This window comes from Macaca fascicularis, chromosome 5 (assembly GCF_037993035.2).
Source record: "Macaca fascicularis isolate 582-1 chromosome 5, T2T-MFA8v1.1".
Classification (NCBI taxonomy): Eukaryota; Metazoa; Chordata; class Mammalia; order Primates; family Cercopithecidae; genus Macaca; species Macaca fascicularis.
The window spans coordinates 146,351,641-146,372,207 of record NC_088379.1 but is presented as its reverse complement, the minus strand read 5'-3'; the positions used below and the strand labels follow the sequence as shown (position 1 = coordinate 146,372,207).

General features: G+C 36.8%; 1 protein-coding gene across 5 annotated transcripts in view; it reads right to left on the bottom strand.

Annotated features, from left to right (window-relative positions):
- Positions 1-3,293: 3,293 nt before the first annotated feature.
- ZNF330 (zinc finger protein 330) overlaps positions 3,294-20,567 on the bottom strand; it is a 95,629-nt gene continuing 78,355 nt past the window's right edge. For 2 of the 5 annotated variants that reach the window (XM_065545522.1, XM_065545523.1), the window contains 9 exons: positions 15,008-15,133; positions 13,075-13,094; positions 12,904-12,974; positions 10,736-10,815; positions 8,109-8,235; positions 7,533-7,637; positions 6,317-6,363; positions 5,154-5,271; positions 3,294-4,075 (listed from right to left, as the gene is read on the bottom strand). In XM_065545522.1, the coding sequence (XP_065401594.1) occupies positions 3,801-4,075; positions 5,154-5,271; positions 6,317-6,363; positions 7,533-7,637; positions 8,109-8,235; positions 10,736-10,815; positions 12,904-12,974; positions 13,075-13,094; positions 15,008-15,127 (963 nt within the window). In that variant the 5' untranslated portion in view covers positions 15,128-15,133 and the 3' untranslated portion in view covers positions 3,294-3,800. Of the gene's footprint in view, positions 4,076-5,153; positions 5,272-6,316; positions 6,364-7,532; positions 7,638-8,108; positions 8,236-10,735; positions 10,816-12,903; positions 12,975-13,074; positions 13,095-15,007; positions 15,134-16,366; positions 16,549-16,816; positions 17,036-20,567 lie in introns of those variants that run through there. The other 3 variants (XM_045392906.2, XM_045392907.2, XM_045392905.3) reach the window with 3 other exon arrangements.

The following is a 20,567-nucleotide window of genomic DNA, read 5'->3' as shown; positions in this document are numbered from 1 at the left end:
CCCATCAAGGGTGCAGCAGTTGCCCCTGTTGCTGACAGGTGACATTTGGCAGTGGTGGTAACTAGATAGGCCTTGGTAAGTTGGAAACCATTCTCTCTGCCTCTGGGAGTATATGAGTCTCTAAATGCAGATGGCATAAGCTTCCTCTATAACCCAGAGATGAGCACAGTGACTCTCCTGCTGCGGCTTGCTACAGCACAACTTATCCCATCACTAATATCTCCAATATAGTAGCATCACTCTGTGGCTCAGAAAGCAGGGCTACTTCCACTGCAACCTAGACCAGCTGCAGAACTCTTACCTGCTGGGGGCTCCACTTAAAACAGGCAGCCTTTTGTATCAACTGTTACACTGGCCGGGACACTATCCTCAGGTGTGACATACGCTGCCTCCAGAACTCAGGATGGCTCACCAGGCATTGTGCTTCCTTCCTCAGAGTAAGAGAATACATGCTGTCATTTGTTTTATACTTTAGATCAGATGCATCAAACTGCCCCTCACCATTGGAACCCTGAAAAATTTATGAGTATGGCAAAAAGTTTATAAGGTTTATCCACTGAAAGTTCATAAGCTTTATCTCCTCCCTCTGGAACACATCTCCTGCCGAGTTCTCAATGGTCTAGCCACTTGTTCATCCAGCCTCAACATAGTCATTAGGTAACAGATCTGTTCTTTAGGATAAAGTGGTGTAGTTTACAAAACTATAAATATATATTGTTGCCCATTCTGTGTGAATGCAAATTGTTTCTGATTCCCTTCTCTTATTGAGAGAGAAGAATGCATTTGCACGAACCAAGATGATATTCCATATACTTGGTCCACATGCATCTACTCTAACGAAGATACCACATCTAGCATAGCAGTTGCAATCAAGGATATTACTTTGTTGAGCTTGTCTATCACCGTCTTCTAGGATCCATAAAATTTCTGCAGGGGCCAAAATGGTGAATTGACAGATGTGATGAGATGATCACCTCTGCATCTTTTAGATCCCTAGGGGTGGTACTGCATCCTGCAAGTGACACTATTGTGTATTACTATCTGGCTGAAGTAAGAGGACACAGGGTAGGCAGTGTCAGAGGCTTCACTTGGCCCTCCACACACGTTGTGAAACCACTGTAAGCTTAAACTGGCCCAGGACTCCTTGTATAACCCAACTCCTCCCTCATCCCCTACAAAGAAGCAACAGGGACACTATCTGAATATCAATGTCAATTCAGATTCTGTGTTCAACAATCCTTGAAATCCCTTATATTTCCCCTTTCCTAAACTTAGAATTACCAGAGCAAATGGCTCTGGATCCCTTTGAGGAAACACCAAAGGGAATCATTACCTTGTACAGATGCCATGGTGTCATGTCTTTCCTCCTGGGACCCAGCCACCTCTTCAGTCTGGGCTCCAGGTCTGAAGTGACTCAGGCCCAGAAATTGAGCTAGCTTTTTATTGGGGTGACTACCCTTAGCTTCCATGTAATCCATCCTTAATTTTATCTAGTGGGACAAACTGAGTAGTATTCGTGTTGGCTACCCATTTGTTTTGTCCCTAAAATGCTATGTTACATTAGCCTTCTCCATAACTCTTTGCAGGTTAGGACCCCTTGATTACCACTCTCACTTTCTCATTAACTGTAACCCCCTGACTTTTGGCAGTTGGGCACTGCCACTTTAGCCACTATTTTTCAGAACCTTGTCATACATTGCCATCAGCAAGCTGAACTGTTTTCTTTTCCTACTATCTGATATGGCCCACTGAGAGCTACCACATATTTTTAGAGATGCTTATACCCCATCATCAGTGCAGGTTTCTACGGCCCTATTCAATGGTGTGTCCACCGAGCCTTCCCATGGAACACAATCATCTCATCTTCCAATCCATTCCAACATACCCAATTCCCTTAACCTTTTAAATCCATTCTTCCACGATGTCACAGTAATCCTAGTGTTTCGACTTTGCTGAGAAAGGACCATTACTTTTTCCAAACTTCAAGAAGCCATCCTGGTAATGAGTTCACACCGTCTCACAGGATCCTAGCCAAGGTATTAAAACCCTCTAATTTAAGATAACTCTTAGCAATCCAAAGATGCAGTGTAGGGGCTGCCATCAAACTCCTCCCTAATTTTATGTTTTGATCCTCTTAAGCACTGATTCCAACCTCAAGCATATTCCTCCAACTCTTCCTAATTCTTGCAGTTCCTTTGGGGTATAGTCTGTTTCTCCTCACTTCACTTCCAGCACCTCAACTGAGTTTTGCTTAACTTTATCATCACTTAACTCTAATTTTAGGCCTGGAGATACTAACTATAATGGCCTGGAGACAGGACAAGTCTTGAAGGGAGCATGTTTCCTGAGGAAAGAAGCCTCTGCATTGTCATCCAGCCTGAGAATGAAGCAGGGAGTGCTTGCCCTTAACATGGAGGGGTGGGCTATGACTGAAAGCTCAGAAATTCAGGAGTCTGGGGAGTAAAAATCTCCAGTACCATCGATTCAGATGTCTCCATCTAATTTGTCAGGGTCACAGGTTTTCCCAAGCAGTTTGCCAATGTTGGCATAATAGACTTACCTTGGCTGGCAACTGTCTTTGAAGTTTATCCTTTGAAACTATTAAGTCTTGGGCTTGGTCCTCGGTTTTTTCAAGCTGTCCTACTGCAAAAGACGAAACCCTTTTTCATATGCCACCAGAGGCCCTCTAACTTTGACTTCTGGCTTTCCATTGCCTGTTATTGTCCTTGGCTGTTAAGTATGCCTCTATAGAACAAAAATGGCTTGACAATGGCCATCCAACCCTGTTATCCTCATAGCTACATTTTCTCCATACATCTAAAATGTCAGGCAATCAGATATTGTCTTTCATTCTACAACTACCCAATCCCTATTAACTGCCAGTGTAACAACTGGGACTTGTGACATGACTGTCCTCCACCTATCATCAGTGATGGGGTCTGGGCTGCTTATCTTTAAGTGTATACCACACAGTCTCTACTACCTATTTCCGTATGTGCAAAAACTGAAGCAATTTGTAAAAAAATTGGAATGCTTTCCAAAACAAACTGAAAATACAGAACAAAAAATTAAATATAATATCAAAAGTACTTAAGTGAAATAATAGGTTTATTCAAAGAGAAATAAAATGTCTTGGGTAAAGCTTCTGTAATACTATTTCTGATACTGTATCTCTGAAAAATGGCTAGTCACCTTATCACTACATTTAAGGCATTAATAATAGGTACCACTGAGGATATACATTGTGAAGAAAGAGAATAGGTCAAATACTAAAACACACATATCATGACAACTCAAGGTGACATGAATATTTAATGAAAATTTAGAATATAACAACATATGACTTTCATTCTGTGGACATAAAAGGAAAAATACAGTAATTCATTTTACTCATTACATTTTACAAAATCAGACAAATGAATGAAGCAGTATTTTTTAATAAAAGCAGTAATTTAATTTCAAACAAATATATTACCATCCTATTCCTTTATCCTGTATATATGTATCTAATTGGCAAAACATACTACTTTACTGAAATCAGTAACAATCCAATCCATGATACTTCAATTGGTTCGATCAATAAACATCTTACATTTGAAATTCATTTTTCTTATGCCGTAAGCTTGATTATCAGTTCTATAAAAACGCTACATCCTATCGCTTGGCCCATTAAGTGTAACTAGCCTTCCGCACAAGGCTAAGTGGCTAAGGTACTTTTGAACATCCACCCACAATTCATCAAGCGCACACACCCACTCCTGCTCCTCTCACACACGGCCACTAGAGGACAAGCAGCTCCCCTAGTTCTCTTGTTCCTCATAGTGAGCATAGCCACTAGCATAGGTCCTTCCTAAATTCAAATTAGTAAACAAATCTGATGACTCAGTGTCTGAATCCTTTCTGCCTTCTTCTTCTTCCTCTTCATCATCCTCTGCTTCATACTCATCCTCCTCCTCATCGTGGTAGTTGGTATCACCATACTTATCAGATGAAAGGTTCTTCCAGTAGGCATCATACCCAGAAGCTCCATCTCCCTCTTCAGCTCCGGTCTGCCTGCCAAATTTCAGGGAGCGTGCTATAGAAGACAGACATGTACAAGGCATTTGGTTAGTTCCAGTCCTCTACATTCTCATCTTCCTCTATAACATTTCATGAATTTCATTGGCTGCTTTAATCCCAAATGAAAAAATAGGTCATATTTTCCTAATTTTTTCACCTGAGTCTATATACACACCATAAAAGATAAAAACTACAGTGTCATTTTATTAAATCTAGAAAACAAATTAGACCAACAGACCACTCCAAAGGTAATGAGGCATGTTTAAAACTAAAATACCTTCTGTTTGGTCACTGACAGTTTATTTTCAAATCACATAAATCACAGAATACAGTTGATTTCATATCAGTACATTTTTCTTAAGACAGCTATTTTACAATGTAGATGCCCTGAAAAACAAAGCCTGTCATTTCTTCTGCCTTAGTAGTGACACAAAGTTTAGTGCGGAAGATCAGCAAAATCATCAGTCTCACCTCACTGTGCAGCTACATCTATGATTAAACAAGGCAGTCAGTCACTTAGAATTATGCTTCCATTCTGATATGTCTGGTTAAGAGTCAAATTTCTCTTTAACAAAATTGGGAGCTGCATTACTATAAGCATGCTTATAGTAGTGTTATTACTTCACAAAAAAAGTTACATAAAAACCATAAAATAATTTCCTATAGTAGTGCTATTACATAAAAAAACATAGGTGCTCAAATACCACACGCCTAAGATAGCTTCAGAGTAAATTTGACTTCTAAGTACTTAAGATTACCACCACTTTAATATGAAGGAATTATAGCTACTCAACTATTTAACAAGGAAGCTTCAACAAAAATTTAAAAATCACTCTTTATCTTAAATTTCAGTATTTGCTGTCATTAACTAAGGCAAATACCAAATATCAAAATGAATATTGGTATATTTAAGTAAAACTGAAAAACTTTACCGACATATTTTCCCAAGCTGTAAAATTCCACTTGCTTAAAAGAACACATTCATCTTTTCAAATAAGAGGCAGTACGAAAAATAGACCAAAAAAAAAAAAAAAGATAAACTTTGTCTAAGTATGAAAGCAAAAATCAATTCCTTAGTATCTTAAGGGCCTTACTTGACATGCTAAGGTCCTTAGTCTCCTGCGTTTCATGCCCACACTTAGGACAAGGAGGCTGTTTTCCTTTTTCTTGCTTAAACACTTTGCTCCTTGTATGATCATCACAGAAACAAGCCTACATAGGAGAAGCAAAATAAGTAAATAAATAAAAATATAAAAATATACAAAAAAGACAGTATTCATTGCTTTAAAGATATAGCTTTGTTAAGGCAGTAAGATTAAGAATTTTGTTGGGACCAGTCACACTTTTCATTTCATTTTTTTAACAGAAATGATTTTTGTCAGGACTCTTCTGAACAATGATCTAACAAAAGGCAGACTAACTATATTGAGTATGACATGTAAGTACATTTAGCCGTTCAAAAATATTTCAGTATTCATAAGGCCCCTGACGAAATGAAATAATGGTGAACAGCCTATTTACTCTCACACAGTGTATGGTCTAACTGGGGATGGAGACAGTGAAAGGGCAATTACAAGACACTAAGCACTGAAGGGGAAGTGCAGAGGGAAGAGCACTAAAGCAGACATGGGGTTTGGGAAAGGCATCTTAGAGACACGAAGTCTTAATCGTGACATGAAGAATGGAAGGGCAATAGGGTAAGCAAAGATGGAAAAGTACTCCAGACAAAGAAAACAACACAGACAACGCCTGAACGCCATTTGGTAAAACTAGAACAGAACTGGAAGATAAATAAGACATAGGGTTAGGAATATAAGAACTAGAGAAATGCTTCTGAGAGGAAGGGCATTGGCTACATCTGTTTAGTAATCTTTGATGAACAAATGCTAGAGAATAGGCCTAAGGACACAGAAAAATTTGGAAATCTTTACCCAAACTCTTCTAGGCAGGTACATTTTGACATTAATTAAAATAGACTCTCATCACCTTGGTCAGAATGTTCTCCATTAAAAACACAGAGCCAGGATTCCAGAGAAATGTGCACTAGTCACAACTCTACTACAAGGTGACTAGATGACCACTGGAAAGTCATGTAAGCCTTCTCAACTTCAATTCCATAATCTCAAAAATAAAAGAATTAAACTATATAATTTTAAGGTATCTTATACATTAATTACAGCTACATATAATCCAAGGACTGGTGGAGGGGTATAAAGATTAAAAACAAAATCTAAAAAGAAAAAATGCATAGGTATACCTTACAACGGAGACACGAGTGCTGACCAAGCCGATTGCACGAAACACCTGTGGGAAAGAGATTAATCTTAAATCCCATTATTACATTCTTAGAATTTTCCTTTGTCTTTTATCAAATCACTAAAAGCTTGCAATGGAAATACAGCCTTATAGACAGCTGCCTGTCTTTTGGGTTCAAATGTTATAAAACACACAAAGCTCCCATGCTGCAAATAAAATAATTAAATTTATTATTATACGTTCTGCAAAAGGCTAAGAAAGGCTCAAAAATGATATATACTTCAAGATGCTCTTTTAATCTTTGAGAATTTTATATATAAATATTGTAAGAATTATATACACATGCATACACATATATTGTGTGTGTGTAGTATGTATGTTGTATGTATATTACAGAGATGACTTATCTACTTTAAATTTATAAGTAAGTGTAAGAATTAGGATTTCATAACAGAACAAGAACCAAATTAAAGGAAGAGAATACCTGGGGAATTTCAGTCTTTTTCCTATAATAGTAACTACTATTTAAAAAGGGCTTTTTAAATGCCAAGTACTACATACTATTGTTTTATATGGAGTCTCATTTCAATGAACCTTCCAAAAAAGAAACATCTGTAAAGTTGATACTATTATCCCAGTCAGTAATGCTGGTTCTCAACTGGAAAATACATGAAAATTTTGTGTGTAGGTTAAATACAGGTGCCTGGCACCCACCACAGACTTAAAAGATAGAATCTCCAGGGATGAGACCTGGGCATCTACATTAGTTTTAAAACCTCCACAGGTATTTTTGATATACAGTCCTGTCTAAGAATCACTGGAACCAACTAGCAGAAACAAACAGGGTGGTATCTCTTACTGGAGGGCATTTGGAAATGGGAAGGAAGAAGGGTGAGGGTTTGGTTCTTACAATAATTTGAAGGTAAAAATGACATGTGGTAGTCTGAACCAGGAAAGGTGTAAGTCCTGCAACGCCTAATCAAATCAAGCCTACAAAATGAAGAACTGGCCCAACCAATATGCCAGTGGCATCCCTGCTGAAAAATTTACAACTATATTCTGACTGTTCTGAGTGTTTTCTAGAAACAGAAAATACAGATTGAGTTAAATTACAGTTCATGAGAAGCAGTATAAAAAAACCTGATTCCTTTTTCATTAAGATTAATACACTATTCAGAATCTTGGGTATAAAGAACATCTAATATTTAAAAACTTACATTTAAATGTTTCTGCCTCTAAAACCTGGCAGCTGGCTTGATGCTCAAATTGATCATCTTCACAGAGAAAGTTATGGCAAAAAGAACAACTGAATATTCTGCCTCCTATTGGATTAAAAAAAAATACAAATGTAAATAAGATAAACTTTAATTAAGAAAAACTCCTATCTATAAAACTGCTTAGAAGAGATGGCAAGTTACTTTGGAGGTACACCAAAATTGTTCAGCCATTTTTTTTCTGATAAAAGCTAAAATGAAAACTGTTGGAAGTCCTTGAAACTAAACTGAAACTGAAAAAAGGGGGCTCTTACTATCCACTAGCTACTCGTATAACACTCACAATGCTCAAAAAGACTACCTGCTCCACCCCAACTCCCTCCATGTTTGAGTAAACAATACTAGCATTGACAATAACTGATAGTATAGATCCCTTCTCTAACTACGCTGATAATCTAAATAGTACCAGTAGTTAGGATTGACAGTATCCTGAAAAAAAATCTCAAAAATAGCATGCAAAATGTTTCCAAGTCAACCTTCACCTATAACGAAGCTCACTGCTTGTGTCCAATGACTCACCATGGTCCCACACGCCTCGTTCACATTCAACACACTCAGCATCGGTAAGAGGGCAGGCACAGGCATGTGTACTGAGACATTTCCTACCATGGCAAACCCAAGCTTCACAGAAGTCACATATTGCACCCTGTAACCAAGGAACAAGAATAGATAATCATTATCACCTGATCACCTGCAACCATTGCTTAACCATGACAACCATAAAAACTGTATACATTTAGCAATTTATCAACCCTCAATGATAGCAGGTAGCTTCATTAAAAAATTGTACTACTCACTCTAAGCCAAAATTAAAAAGGGTTCTCTGAAAAACAACTTAACAGCTACCCACAATATACAAAACTCAAAAGTTACGTATCAAAAGAAGAAAAGGTAAACTGCACACTTACCCTAATATTATTTAATTAAGTCAGAGTTGGAAGTGTTTTCCTCAAAATGAATTTAATTCAAATGGACTTTGGAGGAGACAACAGTTTAAGCTTTCTTGTCTATAATAATTCCTGTAACTAAATTGAATTTTTAAATACTACCATTTCTGATTTTTAAAACACCTTCTTATCCATATAATTTATAAAATAATTGCATAGCTTTTCTAGAATTACTGAGAAATATGAAACTTTTGCCAGCTTTTTTTCTCTTATGGAAACTTATATTTTAATAATAATTACACTTCTTTGTGGAAAAATTTTTAAGTAAAATATATGGAACTAAAATACAGGGTAAGATTCTCCAATTCTATATCAAGAAAAGACAATAACAATATGTGTTTCAATAAAACATTGACACCTATTGAATATTAAAAGCTAGAAAGAATCTTAAGAGAGTAGGATCAGACAGGCCGGGCGCGGTGGCTCACGCCTGTAATCCCAGCACTTTGGGAGGCCGAGACGGGCGGATCACGAGGTCAGGAGATCGAGACCATCCTGGCTAGCACGGTGAAACCCCATCTCTACTAAAAAATTCAAAAAAACTAGCCGGGCGAGGTGGCGGGCGCCTGTAGTCCCAGCTACTCGGGAGGCTGAGGCAGGAGAATGGCATAAACCTGGGAGGCGGAGCTTGCAGTGAGCTGAGATCCAGCCACTGCACTCCAGCCTGGGCGACAGAGCGAGACTCCGTCTCAAAAAAAAAAAAAAAAAAAAGAGAGAGTAGGATCAGACAATCTTTCCTTTATAAAGGAAAAGCATGGGGCCCAAGACTAAATCCAAGTCCCAGAGTTGGATTACAGGTGAGGTGAGATTTAAAGCCAGGATTTCAGAATCTCAATTCAGTATTCTATTATTCAAGACTCTGAAACAAATGTAGCGAACAACAAATAGGAAGAATGTTTTTTGACTTGCAAAAATGGGTTATCAGTATAGCTAGCAAATCATCAACTATCTCTCTTGGATCAGCCAGAGTTCTTGCAAAAAAGAGATGGTACACTCAAACTAGGTAATCCAGAAGAGTTTTAATAGAGATAATTTACAGAGGACAGGGAAGGACTTAGGACAAACAGGAGAGGACTACCTGACCATACAGAGAGGAACTGTGGTCCTTAGAGAAAAGACAAAACCAAACCAGGATAACCTGGTAGGGAGTGAGATGAAAGAATGAACACCAGATCTTATTCTCCTGCTATTCTCAGGGGGAATCTGAGGAGGCAAATATAAAATATCCAGAAAATCACTTTTCTAGAATTTATAACTAATGATATATGACTCTACTTAAATGTTTTAAGAAGAAATTATTCACATTCAAAACACACGGTGATTTTAAAAAATAAATTTGACTGAACTTAAGCTACCAAGGAAGACTGAAAGGGTTTCTGAATAAAGATAACATTGACAATCCTATATTTAAAATAAATAGCAATTCACAAGATAATTCTCGCTCCTTGCTTCTATAATATATGCACATATGAAATATAGGTCTCCCTCATAATAGAAGTTTACATGTTCTTGGAAATTTACCATAAATAAAATATTCCATTTGACATAAATATAGTATCATTTTCCTCATGGACTACAATTTGAACAAAACTTTATTTGAACATAAAATCATACAACAATACAGTAAAACTGGTTACCTCATATTTAAAAGGAAAACATGTTTTAGTAAAAAGAGCAAAATACATCACATAATCCAATTGTTTTTATTATTCAAAAAGCTGAATTTACTTAAAAAAAAATCCTGTATGTAATGAAGAGGTATGTTAAATATATACACTTTTCTGAAATGTAAAGTTTTAAAGAACACTATTATCCTAGGTTCCGTTAGAACTAGGTTGCTTATTTAAGCAAAGGCTTAAACATTGGTTAAGCAGGGCTTTCAGTACACTAAATACTGTTTTGTGAAGCCTGGTTAAGAGATATTAGAAAGGTACCACTGATAAATGAAATTCTGTTTAGATCAGCATGAAAAGTTTCCATGCCTTGTATATTTCCTAATAAGAAAGAAAGAAGCAGCTAGAAACAAGTGGGTACTAAGGGAAAATCATACAAAAAGCATGCCACTGATAATCCAGATAACTACAGATTGATTGTAACAAGGGATAAAGCAGTGATATTTAGAAAAAAATAACCATTGATCAGAATGTCTTTTTCTTATCCTTGAAAATGTACTAGTCTAAGAGATAAGAAGAAGCTTACCACCATTGCAAGGCCAGTACTGTATACACCAGCATGCTTTATGACACAGTCTGAAGACTTCATCATGCACTTTGTTTTCCCTAATGAAGAGAAACATTTGCACTGTTAGTCTTGCAAAGGAATACATACCAGTACCCACGAATTCCTCTTTTATCCAGCCCAAGTTCCTGAGGAAATAATTTAAAAACTAATGAAATTGAATCAGTATTTACTGCTTACATAACTAAAAAGAGAAAATAGATGTAACTGAGACTTCATTACTCGAATCAGACTTTTCAGATTTCAAATTTACTAAGAAATCTGTAAAATGAACTAAACAACAACATATATGCTAATTTGTTTGTACTAAATCAGAAATCACAGGTTATGCTTTGTAATCTAATGATCATTTTAACAGTTTAAAAACGTATGAATCTTCAGATTATTCAAAATATTTTTAAAGGAATGCTTTTTTATAATAAATTTTACATTTTATAATTCACAATACAAATTGTGGTTTGAAGTTATCATTTCTTTCCACAGAATACCTCAAACAAACCAAATGATTATGTAACTTATCAAGTTAATGTAATTTTATCCAAACATAAAAATTTACAAGAAAGCCCCCAGTTAAACATTTTCCCAGCAAAATTTTGAAATGGTGCCCAAATAAGCATAATAAACGATACGGTGATACAGCTACAAATCACCACACAACCACTAAACCTCTGATCTAGAAGCAAATTAAATTACCAACCCAAAACACTATCAGGAAATTTGCTTATCAGATATTATGTGAGAATTAATGATGACATTAATCATCCATCTGAGACTCCACAAAATGGAACACAAAAGAAACCATTTTCCATTATCTTGATTTCCTAAGGAATAAAGTTAGACAATAGGAAATGGGAAGAGGAACTGGAAATGAGAGGCAGCAGCTACCCAACTGTTCCATGTCCAGCACTAAGAGTCAGTAAATGAGAAATGCATCCATCTAACAGCACTACAAAATTTAAGCCCAGAGACACTGAAAATATGGGTAAGTCCCAGCAAGAACTTACCTCTTAATCTTCCACAAAGTCTATTTTCTCACTCTACATTCATTACGTTTTGTGAAACAAGGCTATAAAAACTATCATGAGTGTTCCATATAGGCCAGTTTTCTCTTTTTCATTAACTGTAGAATTGAAAAGATATATTCTTTGAAATCTAGAACTACACTAGAAATATTCAGGGATATAGCCCTAAACACTACTAACTTTCTGGAATATTATTATATATAAACACATTTAAATGAGGCATACCCCAAATTGTTCTACCTGAAATTATTATCTCATAAATAAAAGTGATACTTGTTCATCAAAAGTTGGGGAGGGATGTAAATCTAGAGTAATAAAGTTAACGGTTTCTTTATTGCAAGTCTTCAGAACTTCTAACATATAAATATATAATAGAAATCTCCCAGATGAGAATGAGAGGAGGATGCATGCAATATTTCTCAAATGTATATCCATATATATTTTTCAAGAAATATCCATTAGTATTTCAGGTAGTCTGTGGAAGACTATTTGGGAAACACCCATCTTGCTAACATTTAGTTTTATTTTGAATAATCATTTCAGGGTACAAGTCTCCACCTATACTTAAGAATTGGGCACATGACTTAGGAACTTGATTTCAATAATTTGAGAATACATGTGAGGAAACTCATGAATCACATGGTAAGCATCAAACTCACAAACTACTGATCACAAAATAAGTACCAGGTAAATGTGGAATAAAATTATTCCCAATGGTCTAACACACTGCAGGTAATATCAGCAGGAATCAAAATGTAGATAAGTAAACAAATAGATACTGACAAGACTAAGGTAGTATAACTAAAAGTTTAGGATCCCCAAATGTTATGTCTAAAATCTGATCCTTTATTGTTTAAAAAAACTTATTGGTAACCTATATCTAAATTGTACCTTAATTATTTTCCAGCATTACATCAAAGAGACAAAATCAAGACTTGATAGTTTTTTGGTAGGCAACATAACACATTTTGTTATTTTTTTAATGGTAAAGCATAACATTATAACCAATTGTAAGCACTGTAACCAATAGCAACAAACCCACCCAAGTTCAAATTGATGAACTACCAGTTTATAAAAAGTATATGTCCTTAGTTATTACTTACTTACCACACTGTGCACAAATTGGTAACTTCTGTACAGAATTACAAAAGTAGCAAAATGCTCTATTCTTCTGCCGCCTTGTCATGTAAAATAAAATTTTAAAATATGGTCAATGTCAAATAAAAGGTCAGAGGGACAATTTTAGTAAAGGTAGATAGAAAAAGAAATAAAATTTACCTCTGACACTTGTCACATTCCTGTAACATATAAAAATACCACATTAATTTTTCTGCAGACTGAAAACTGCAAATTTACTTGTATTACAAAGAATAACCTGCTTTTCAGGTTAAAATTTAAGTGACACTACACTAAAGCTCCAACTCCACCCATGTATACAAGCATCTACCCATGCTTAAATAACAAAGGTATGTAAGAGAGAGAGAGTCTGGGTAGATTCCAGAGGAAGAAGTGGCATTATCACGAAGGAGGCTAAACACATTGGTAGTTTATTTTTCAGTTGTTTGTAAGGAATAAAATATCACAGAATGAACATAAGAAACAGGAGAGAATACAAAATAATAAAGTTCACAGAAAATCCAGAGTCCTAAACATGGTTTTAAAAACTCTCCACAATCTGGCCCTTAACCACTTTCCAAACCTTGTTGGCCTACTCTTTTTAGACTCAAGTCACTAATGGTCAGCCATTCCCCAAATATGTCTTACATTCTCTCTTCTCCATGTCTTTACTTATTCTAATACTTTTCCCTGAAAAGTGCCTACTACCTGTTGAAAGTTCTGGTGAAAATCCCACCTCCTCTGTGAACTGTACCCCTTCCACACACAGTCAACTTTATCACCTCTTAGTCCTAATAAGTACATTGTACCTTTATTGAAGCACTTCTAAAATCTAGCTGTCATTATATATATTTAGGCATGCCAGTCATTTATTGTTTTCTCTGCCTAACTCCTCTCTTCTCTGGAAAGGACTCTTACATACAGAAGAGAGCCTCACTGTCACATTTGTGCTATGTAATCTGGCCTCTCCCAACCAACCACAATAAATGTTAGTCCTGGGACAGGCACTGGGTCAAGTCCAGCCTTTCAGAGTTCTTTCCTTCTCTGAGGAACAATATGTGATGTGAGACATGCAAGCTACCTGCAACTATGAAACCAAACAAATGGAGTAAAACAACATGAAAAAATGGAACTAATAAGGAAGAAGAAACAAAAGCAAAAGATAGAACTACAAGTTGTTCCATGTTCCGATTGTCCCTGAGTCCCAGGTATATCCTTCCCCTTCCCAGCAATATGAGTTATTCCATTATCCATTCAATAAACTATTTTTCCCTAAGGTTAAGTTAGATTTCTGTCATTTATAAACAAACAAATCCTAATATACAAGATAACTGAGCTATGAACTTCTGGAAATAGGGCCCATGTAATTCATCTATGTATCACCATCCACAGTGTCTGAAATAACACCTGGCACAGAGTAGATGCACAATAAACGTTTGCTAAATTAAGCTACATTAAACAATTCATATATGTTTGACAAAACAAAAGGAAGAGGGAAAAAAAAGAAACAGTGGGAAAAGAAAAACAAAGAAAGGAGTAGAAATAGGGAGAACTGGAATAACTCTACAGTCAGTGAAAGCAAAGAGGAAATGATGACATAATTGTTTTTTCACGTATTTCAAAAAGCATATTTCAAAAGCAGCAACCATTCAAAGCAGCCCAGAAATTATCAGGGCTAACCCACTTAGCACATGCAGATAAGGTAATAGAACAGGAAGCCAACAGATGTTAAGTAGGAAGTTCAGAAAAGAGAAAGGAAAGAATAGCTAAGAAAATATGATGAAAACCCAACTAATAAGACAAATTAAGGCATTAAAGAAACTGGAAAATGAAAGTTTCTATTATCTATTCTTGTCCAATATCTACCTTTATCACCAACAGTATGTGAAGTAATACGCTAGGTTTTATAAATAATATAAAATCCAACAAGAATCACTGCTACTCAGTGAAATCAACGGACGAGCCAGAGATACTAAATTCAGTAACAAAATATATGCAAAAACACTGTCTTCACTAAAATTTTATTCAGGTGTACTTCAGATAAAATAGTATATGGTTTTTTCAACTATCAACTGATATCAAAAAAAGCTGATACCATTGAAGCATTACATGGATGTTTGGCCAAATCTATAGTGCTTCTTGATGCTCTTAGTTGTTTTTCACGTTCTCGGCGGTTCTCAGCCTTCTTCCTCGCACCAGTCTTTTTTTTAGGCATTTTCCCCTATTTTGACACAAGAGAACAGAAAAGATATAATTGACTGCATTTACTATTTTAATAAACTAAGAAATAGTATAACAAAGTATTCTTATTCTTGTTAAATGTTAAACTCTATCCTTTTGATAACTAAGCACATTCTAAGCCTTACGAAACGTTAAGCACGTATTATTCCAAATGAAGCGGGTGACCCTTAAAACAAGGCATTTATTGGCACTTACGATTCTAAAAATGTAAACGTCAAAAAAATTTACCCTAAAAGACAAACTGGTTTTCTTTTCCCACTAAGAAAAAAGTTTCTCCAATGATAAAGTATTCTACACCTCATTAAAACAAATGAATCATGTATCTCATTACCAAAAAAAAAAATTAAAAAGAGCATTATTTACCCAGTTTATATCACCTTTTTGAGCTATATATTCAGATGACCTGACGCTGCCAACACCTTAAGTAAAACAAGTCTAATTTTTCCTATGTAATATGTAAACAAAACATCTGTCAACAAAAAACACTATTAACTACAAAGTCAAAACATTCCGAAGACATTTAAGGTATTAGTTGCTTTGCATCTTTAGCAAATGCTTCTCCCTCTACACGCAGTGAGCATGTAATTTTAACGGGGTTCAAATTTATGTTTAAGAGTATGTTTAATTTTCATTATTTAGTTGAAATACAAGATTCTTCTAAACTGAAGTTTTCTGAACTGAATGCTCAATTAAAAAAAAAAAAACCGGTGGTAAGCAACACGGTAGCAACTGAAAAATAGCCACATTTAATAGGTGGTTACTTCGGTAACGTAACGCCCAGACCACTAAGTCACCATTCCAGTATGTAAAATGACAAAATCTAGAGGGCGCGCTGCCCTGGCCAAAGAACCTCAGAAAATAATCACGAGGTGATCATGCGGATGAACTTTCTGCGTCCTCAGAGATACCCTTTGAATCCTCTGATAAAGTTAAATCTCATTTTTTTTCCCTCCAGTTTGTTCTGCACGCTCAAAAGAGTGAATCTTCTTCTCAGACTTATATGGGTTCAAGCCCTTTTCCGGTAACACTCCAACTTCTTGCGGGCACTGCGCGTGTCACCAAGTGAGGAAATACGCACGCGACACTGCGGCTTTAGGAGTCCAGCCTGGAGCTGGAGAACCCAGTGGGGCGGAGGGGCATCCAGGGGAGAAGCGGCAGAGGCGCCAGGCGGCTTGGGGACCCGCAACTGTCACCCGCCCGAGGGACACCCTACCTCGTGCGCGCTCCGGGCAAACCTAGCTCACTTTCACCGGGAGGCCGGACACAGTCAGGGGGCCGAAGGGCAGGGAATGGCGTGAGGCCCGCCCGCGACAGCAGTAAATCCAACTCGTGGACCAGGACTCCGGGAAAGAAGGTACTAAGAGCCAGGGAGGCTGACAGCCGGTTCCGGACACTAGGAGACGGACCGGACGTCCTTTTACGACAGCAGCGCCCTTACGGCCGACGTCACAGGAAGGGGCCCGCCCACTTCTGTTCGCTCCGCCCCTTCCCCGCCCACACCTGCGGGGGCCAATGCCCCATTCCTAAGCAGAGGATCTTAAGAAAAGGCAGGAAATGCGAGGGAAAATAGGGAAGCAGACGGAGGGAAAGCGGGGGAAGGCCCCCTTGGTTTTACTTTTTTAGAAAAAGGAGGAATCTAAAAGGAAGAGGAAAATGAACTCACAGATTTGGGACTGGATCAATTGACTCAAACAGCAAATTCATGCTTACTTCTGTTGGAAACCTTTTATCTGCCGTGCGTCACATCCCACCTTTTCTTGGTTGCTGCGCTAAGCTGTGCCTTCAGTTGCCTGATGAACTTCAGTACTAGCCTCCCCGCCTCTTATTTCTGTTTTGCCCTCTGGATTCCATTCCTTTGTGAACAAATCATCCCACATTCTCTGCCTCTAATGTGTGCTCTGCCCGTTTTTAACTGAAACCTGATGATCCTCCCCCTGCATCAGAATCTCCTTCTGATCAAGCACCTTGACCTTTGCATAGCCGACCAAGCTGGGTTTCATAATCTCTTTTAGAGCTCTGCCGCACTTAGGATTTAGTACTGGGCCTATTCCTCTGCTTTTTCTGCCCTCCCACTGGAGGAGATAAAAGCCCCTTTATTTGCTACCAAAAAGGCCTTCTGGAATTTACTCTTAGATTTTGATAGCCAACTAACCACTCCCAGCTTTTTGCTATTTTCAAAGCATCAATTTTACTTAGCAATAACAGTCAATGCCACTGTCATTAAGATTACTATTTCCCTCATAGTTCTCAACTGCCTGATACATTTTACCCACTCTTATATAACCTTACATTAGAATACCACCCCAGTTCATTACTGATGAAAGTTTTAACTACTGCACTGTTACCTTGTGCCAAGGTCTGTCTGTCCTACACCTACCCCGAGGGGGTCCTCACTGATAGTCACATGGCCTGTGATTCAAATCATAAATCCCATCTTAGCTTACTATCTTGGACCACTCCTGACACCAACTGTTTTAGGTTGGCTTCCCCAGGAAGCATACTCTGAGTCAGAGAAGAGTATAATGAGTATGTTAGGGAATGCTTTGGGGAACAACATCTGCAGAAGAAACGGAAGCAGGATTGAGCAGAGGGAAGAGCTGACCTGCAGTGAAGTCTCAGTAAAGGCCTCATCTTTGAATCTGGGATATCCCTTCAGAGTTGTCTTGAGTTAGGGGAAATGGGCTGGGCCTTTATACACCTATGACATTTAGTCATTGGATGAGCGCTGCCAAAGGAGAAGAGTGCGACCTTGGGTTAAAGGACTCCTGAAGAGGGCCAAGAGTTGGATTGTGTTGGCTTACTGTACTCTCAGCAGCTCAGGAAATAAGTCTTTGATTGAGGAAGATGGATCCGGGTAGTGCCTGCCAGTATTCACTACCAAGAGTGATGGCAAAATAACTATTCTGACAAAGACAGAGAACCTTTACTATTCACAGATACTCAGTGAAAGAATTTCAAAGGACGGTCTTCACAAGATGAAAATGGAATTTAAAAGGCAGGAGGGGATACAAAAAGTAATAATAATCAATTTATTTAATATATAGGGTCAATCTAAAACATTGTCTATATAAAACAACAAAATTATAATAAGCAATTTGGGGTATGAAAATTATAAGGAACTGAAATATTCTATAAATGCAAGGCAATTCAAATCAAATCCTCATACAGATTTTTTAATGGAATTTGGTTAATTGCTCTCTAAAATTCATAAGAATAATTAAAGAATTGAAAAGCCCAGACCATTTTAGTTATACAAGCAGAAGGACACTTTTATTTATTATAAAGCTCTAGTAATTAAAACAATATTGCATAGTTTCAGGTGTCAGCAAATAGACAAATGTAACTGAATAGAAAGCCTAGATACAGACTCACATACATTTGGCTATTTGGCAAATGGTACGGGTTGCATTAGCATCAGTAAGAAGACGGGTATTATTCAATAAATGAGGCAAAAACTATTGGCGATCCATATGGAGGAAGATAAAATTAGATCCCTATTAACAGCACATATTTAATAAGTTCCAGGTGGAAAGACCTAAATATACAAAGCAAAAATAAAACTATTATAAGAAAACATGGGAGAATGCCTTTATGATATTAAAGTAGAATGATTTCTTAAGACACAAAAAAACCCAAAAAAATTTAATGAACAATGAATTTAATAAAATTTAAAAACTTCAGGATGACTAAAGACATTATAAAGTAAAAAGGTAAATGAAAATGAGAGGAATGAATTTTGACACCCATGTAACTGACAAAAGAGTTATATACAGAATAAATGACACCCAAAAGACTGTCCAAAATGTAAAAGCCTGGCAGATCAAAGTATTGGTGAAAGGTGGAGAAACAAATTTTAAGCAATTCTACTGGGAGTATAAATGTTAAACCTGTTTAGGAGAAGCACATGGCAATGTTAAGTAAATGTAAATATGTGCAAAATTAAAGATTCAACCATCATCCTTCTGGGTGTCTACCATAAGAAATTTGCATACAAATATACAACGATACCATAGCACAATTTTTTAAGCAACCTTTTATTAGGAAAAGGGACAAATTGCATGCTATCTATTTAATAGCAATTAAAATTCATAGACTTTATAAGTATCAATATGGACTAATTCCTAAATTTGGAGGAGATATTTGGTGAAAAATCAAATTGGAATGCTACATATGTAAAATTGTAAAGCAAAAATCAGTTGTATACATTATTTATGGCTATATACATATACACACCTTGTAAAAGTACCAAAAGATGCCCGGAAATGTTACTAACTTCAGATTATGGTTACCTCTGGAGAGGGAAGAAAAGATTGATGATGTGGAGTGTTAGCCATACTTTTAGTTTCCAGAACAATACTATTCTGAATACTTTTCAGAAGAAGCAGATGAATAGGCCCAGTACTGAATTAAGTACTGAATTCGTAGACTTTATAAGTATCAATATGGACTAATTCCTAAATTTGGGGGAGATATTTGGTGAAAAATCAAATTGGAATGCCACATATGTAAAATTGTAAAGCAAAAATCAGTTGTATACATCATTTATGGATATATATACACAGCAAAAATGCTGGAAATGTTACTAACTTCAGATTATGGTTACCTCTGGAGAGGGAAGAAAAGATTGATGATGTGGAGTGTTAGCCATACTTTTAGTTTTCAGAACAATACTAATTTTAAAACATATATATAAATAATCCTCAACAGCCACCAGAATGACTAAGATTAAAAGACTGGCAATACCAGTGACCAAGTGTTTATTGGTAAAGATGTGGAGTAACTGGAACTCTCATCCAGTTTTGGGGGATGTAAATGGACTACCACTTTGAAAATTATTTAGCCACATGTGTTAAAGGATATATATCCAAAATGCATACCTGTATTTACTACACTATATGTAAAATAGGCCAGGCATGGTGGCTCACGCCTGTAATCCCAGCACTTTGGGAGGTCGAGGCAGGCAGATCACCTGAGGCCAGGAGTTCAAGACTAGCCTGCCCAACATGGTGAAACCCATCTCTACTGAAAATACAAAAATTAGCTGGGTGTGGTGGCAGGTGCCTGCAATCCCAGCTACTTGAAAGACTGAGGAAGGAGAATTGCTTGAACCACCAGGGAGGCTGAGTTTGCAGTGAGCCGAGATCCTGCCATTGCACTCCAGCCTGGGCAACAAGAGCAAAACTCCATCTCAAATGAAATGAAATAAAATAAAATAAAATATATGTAAAATAGTGTTTATGGTAGCATTATTTGCAACATCTCCAAAACTATAAACAACCCAATTATCCCTTAACAGGAGAATGAATGAATGGTGACATATTCATATAATAAAATATTAATATTATACAGTAACAAGAATGTACAAACTACAATCTCACGTAACTATGGATGAATGTCACTAAAATAATGTTAAG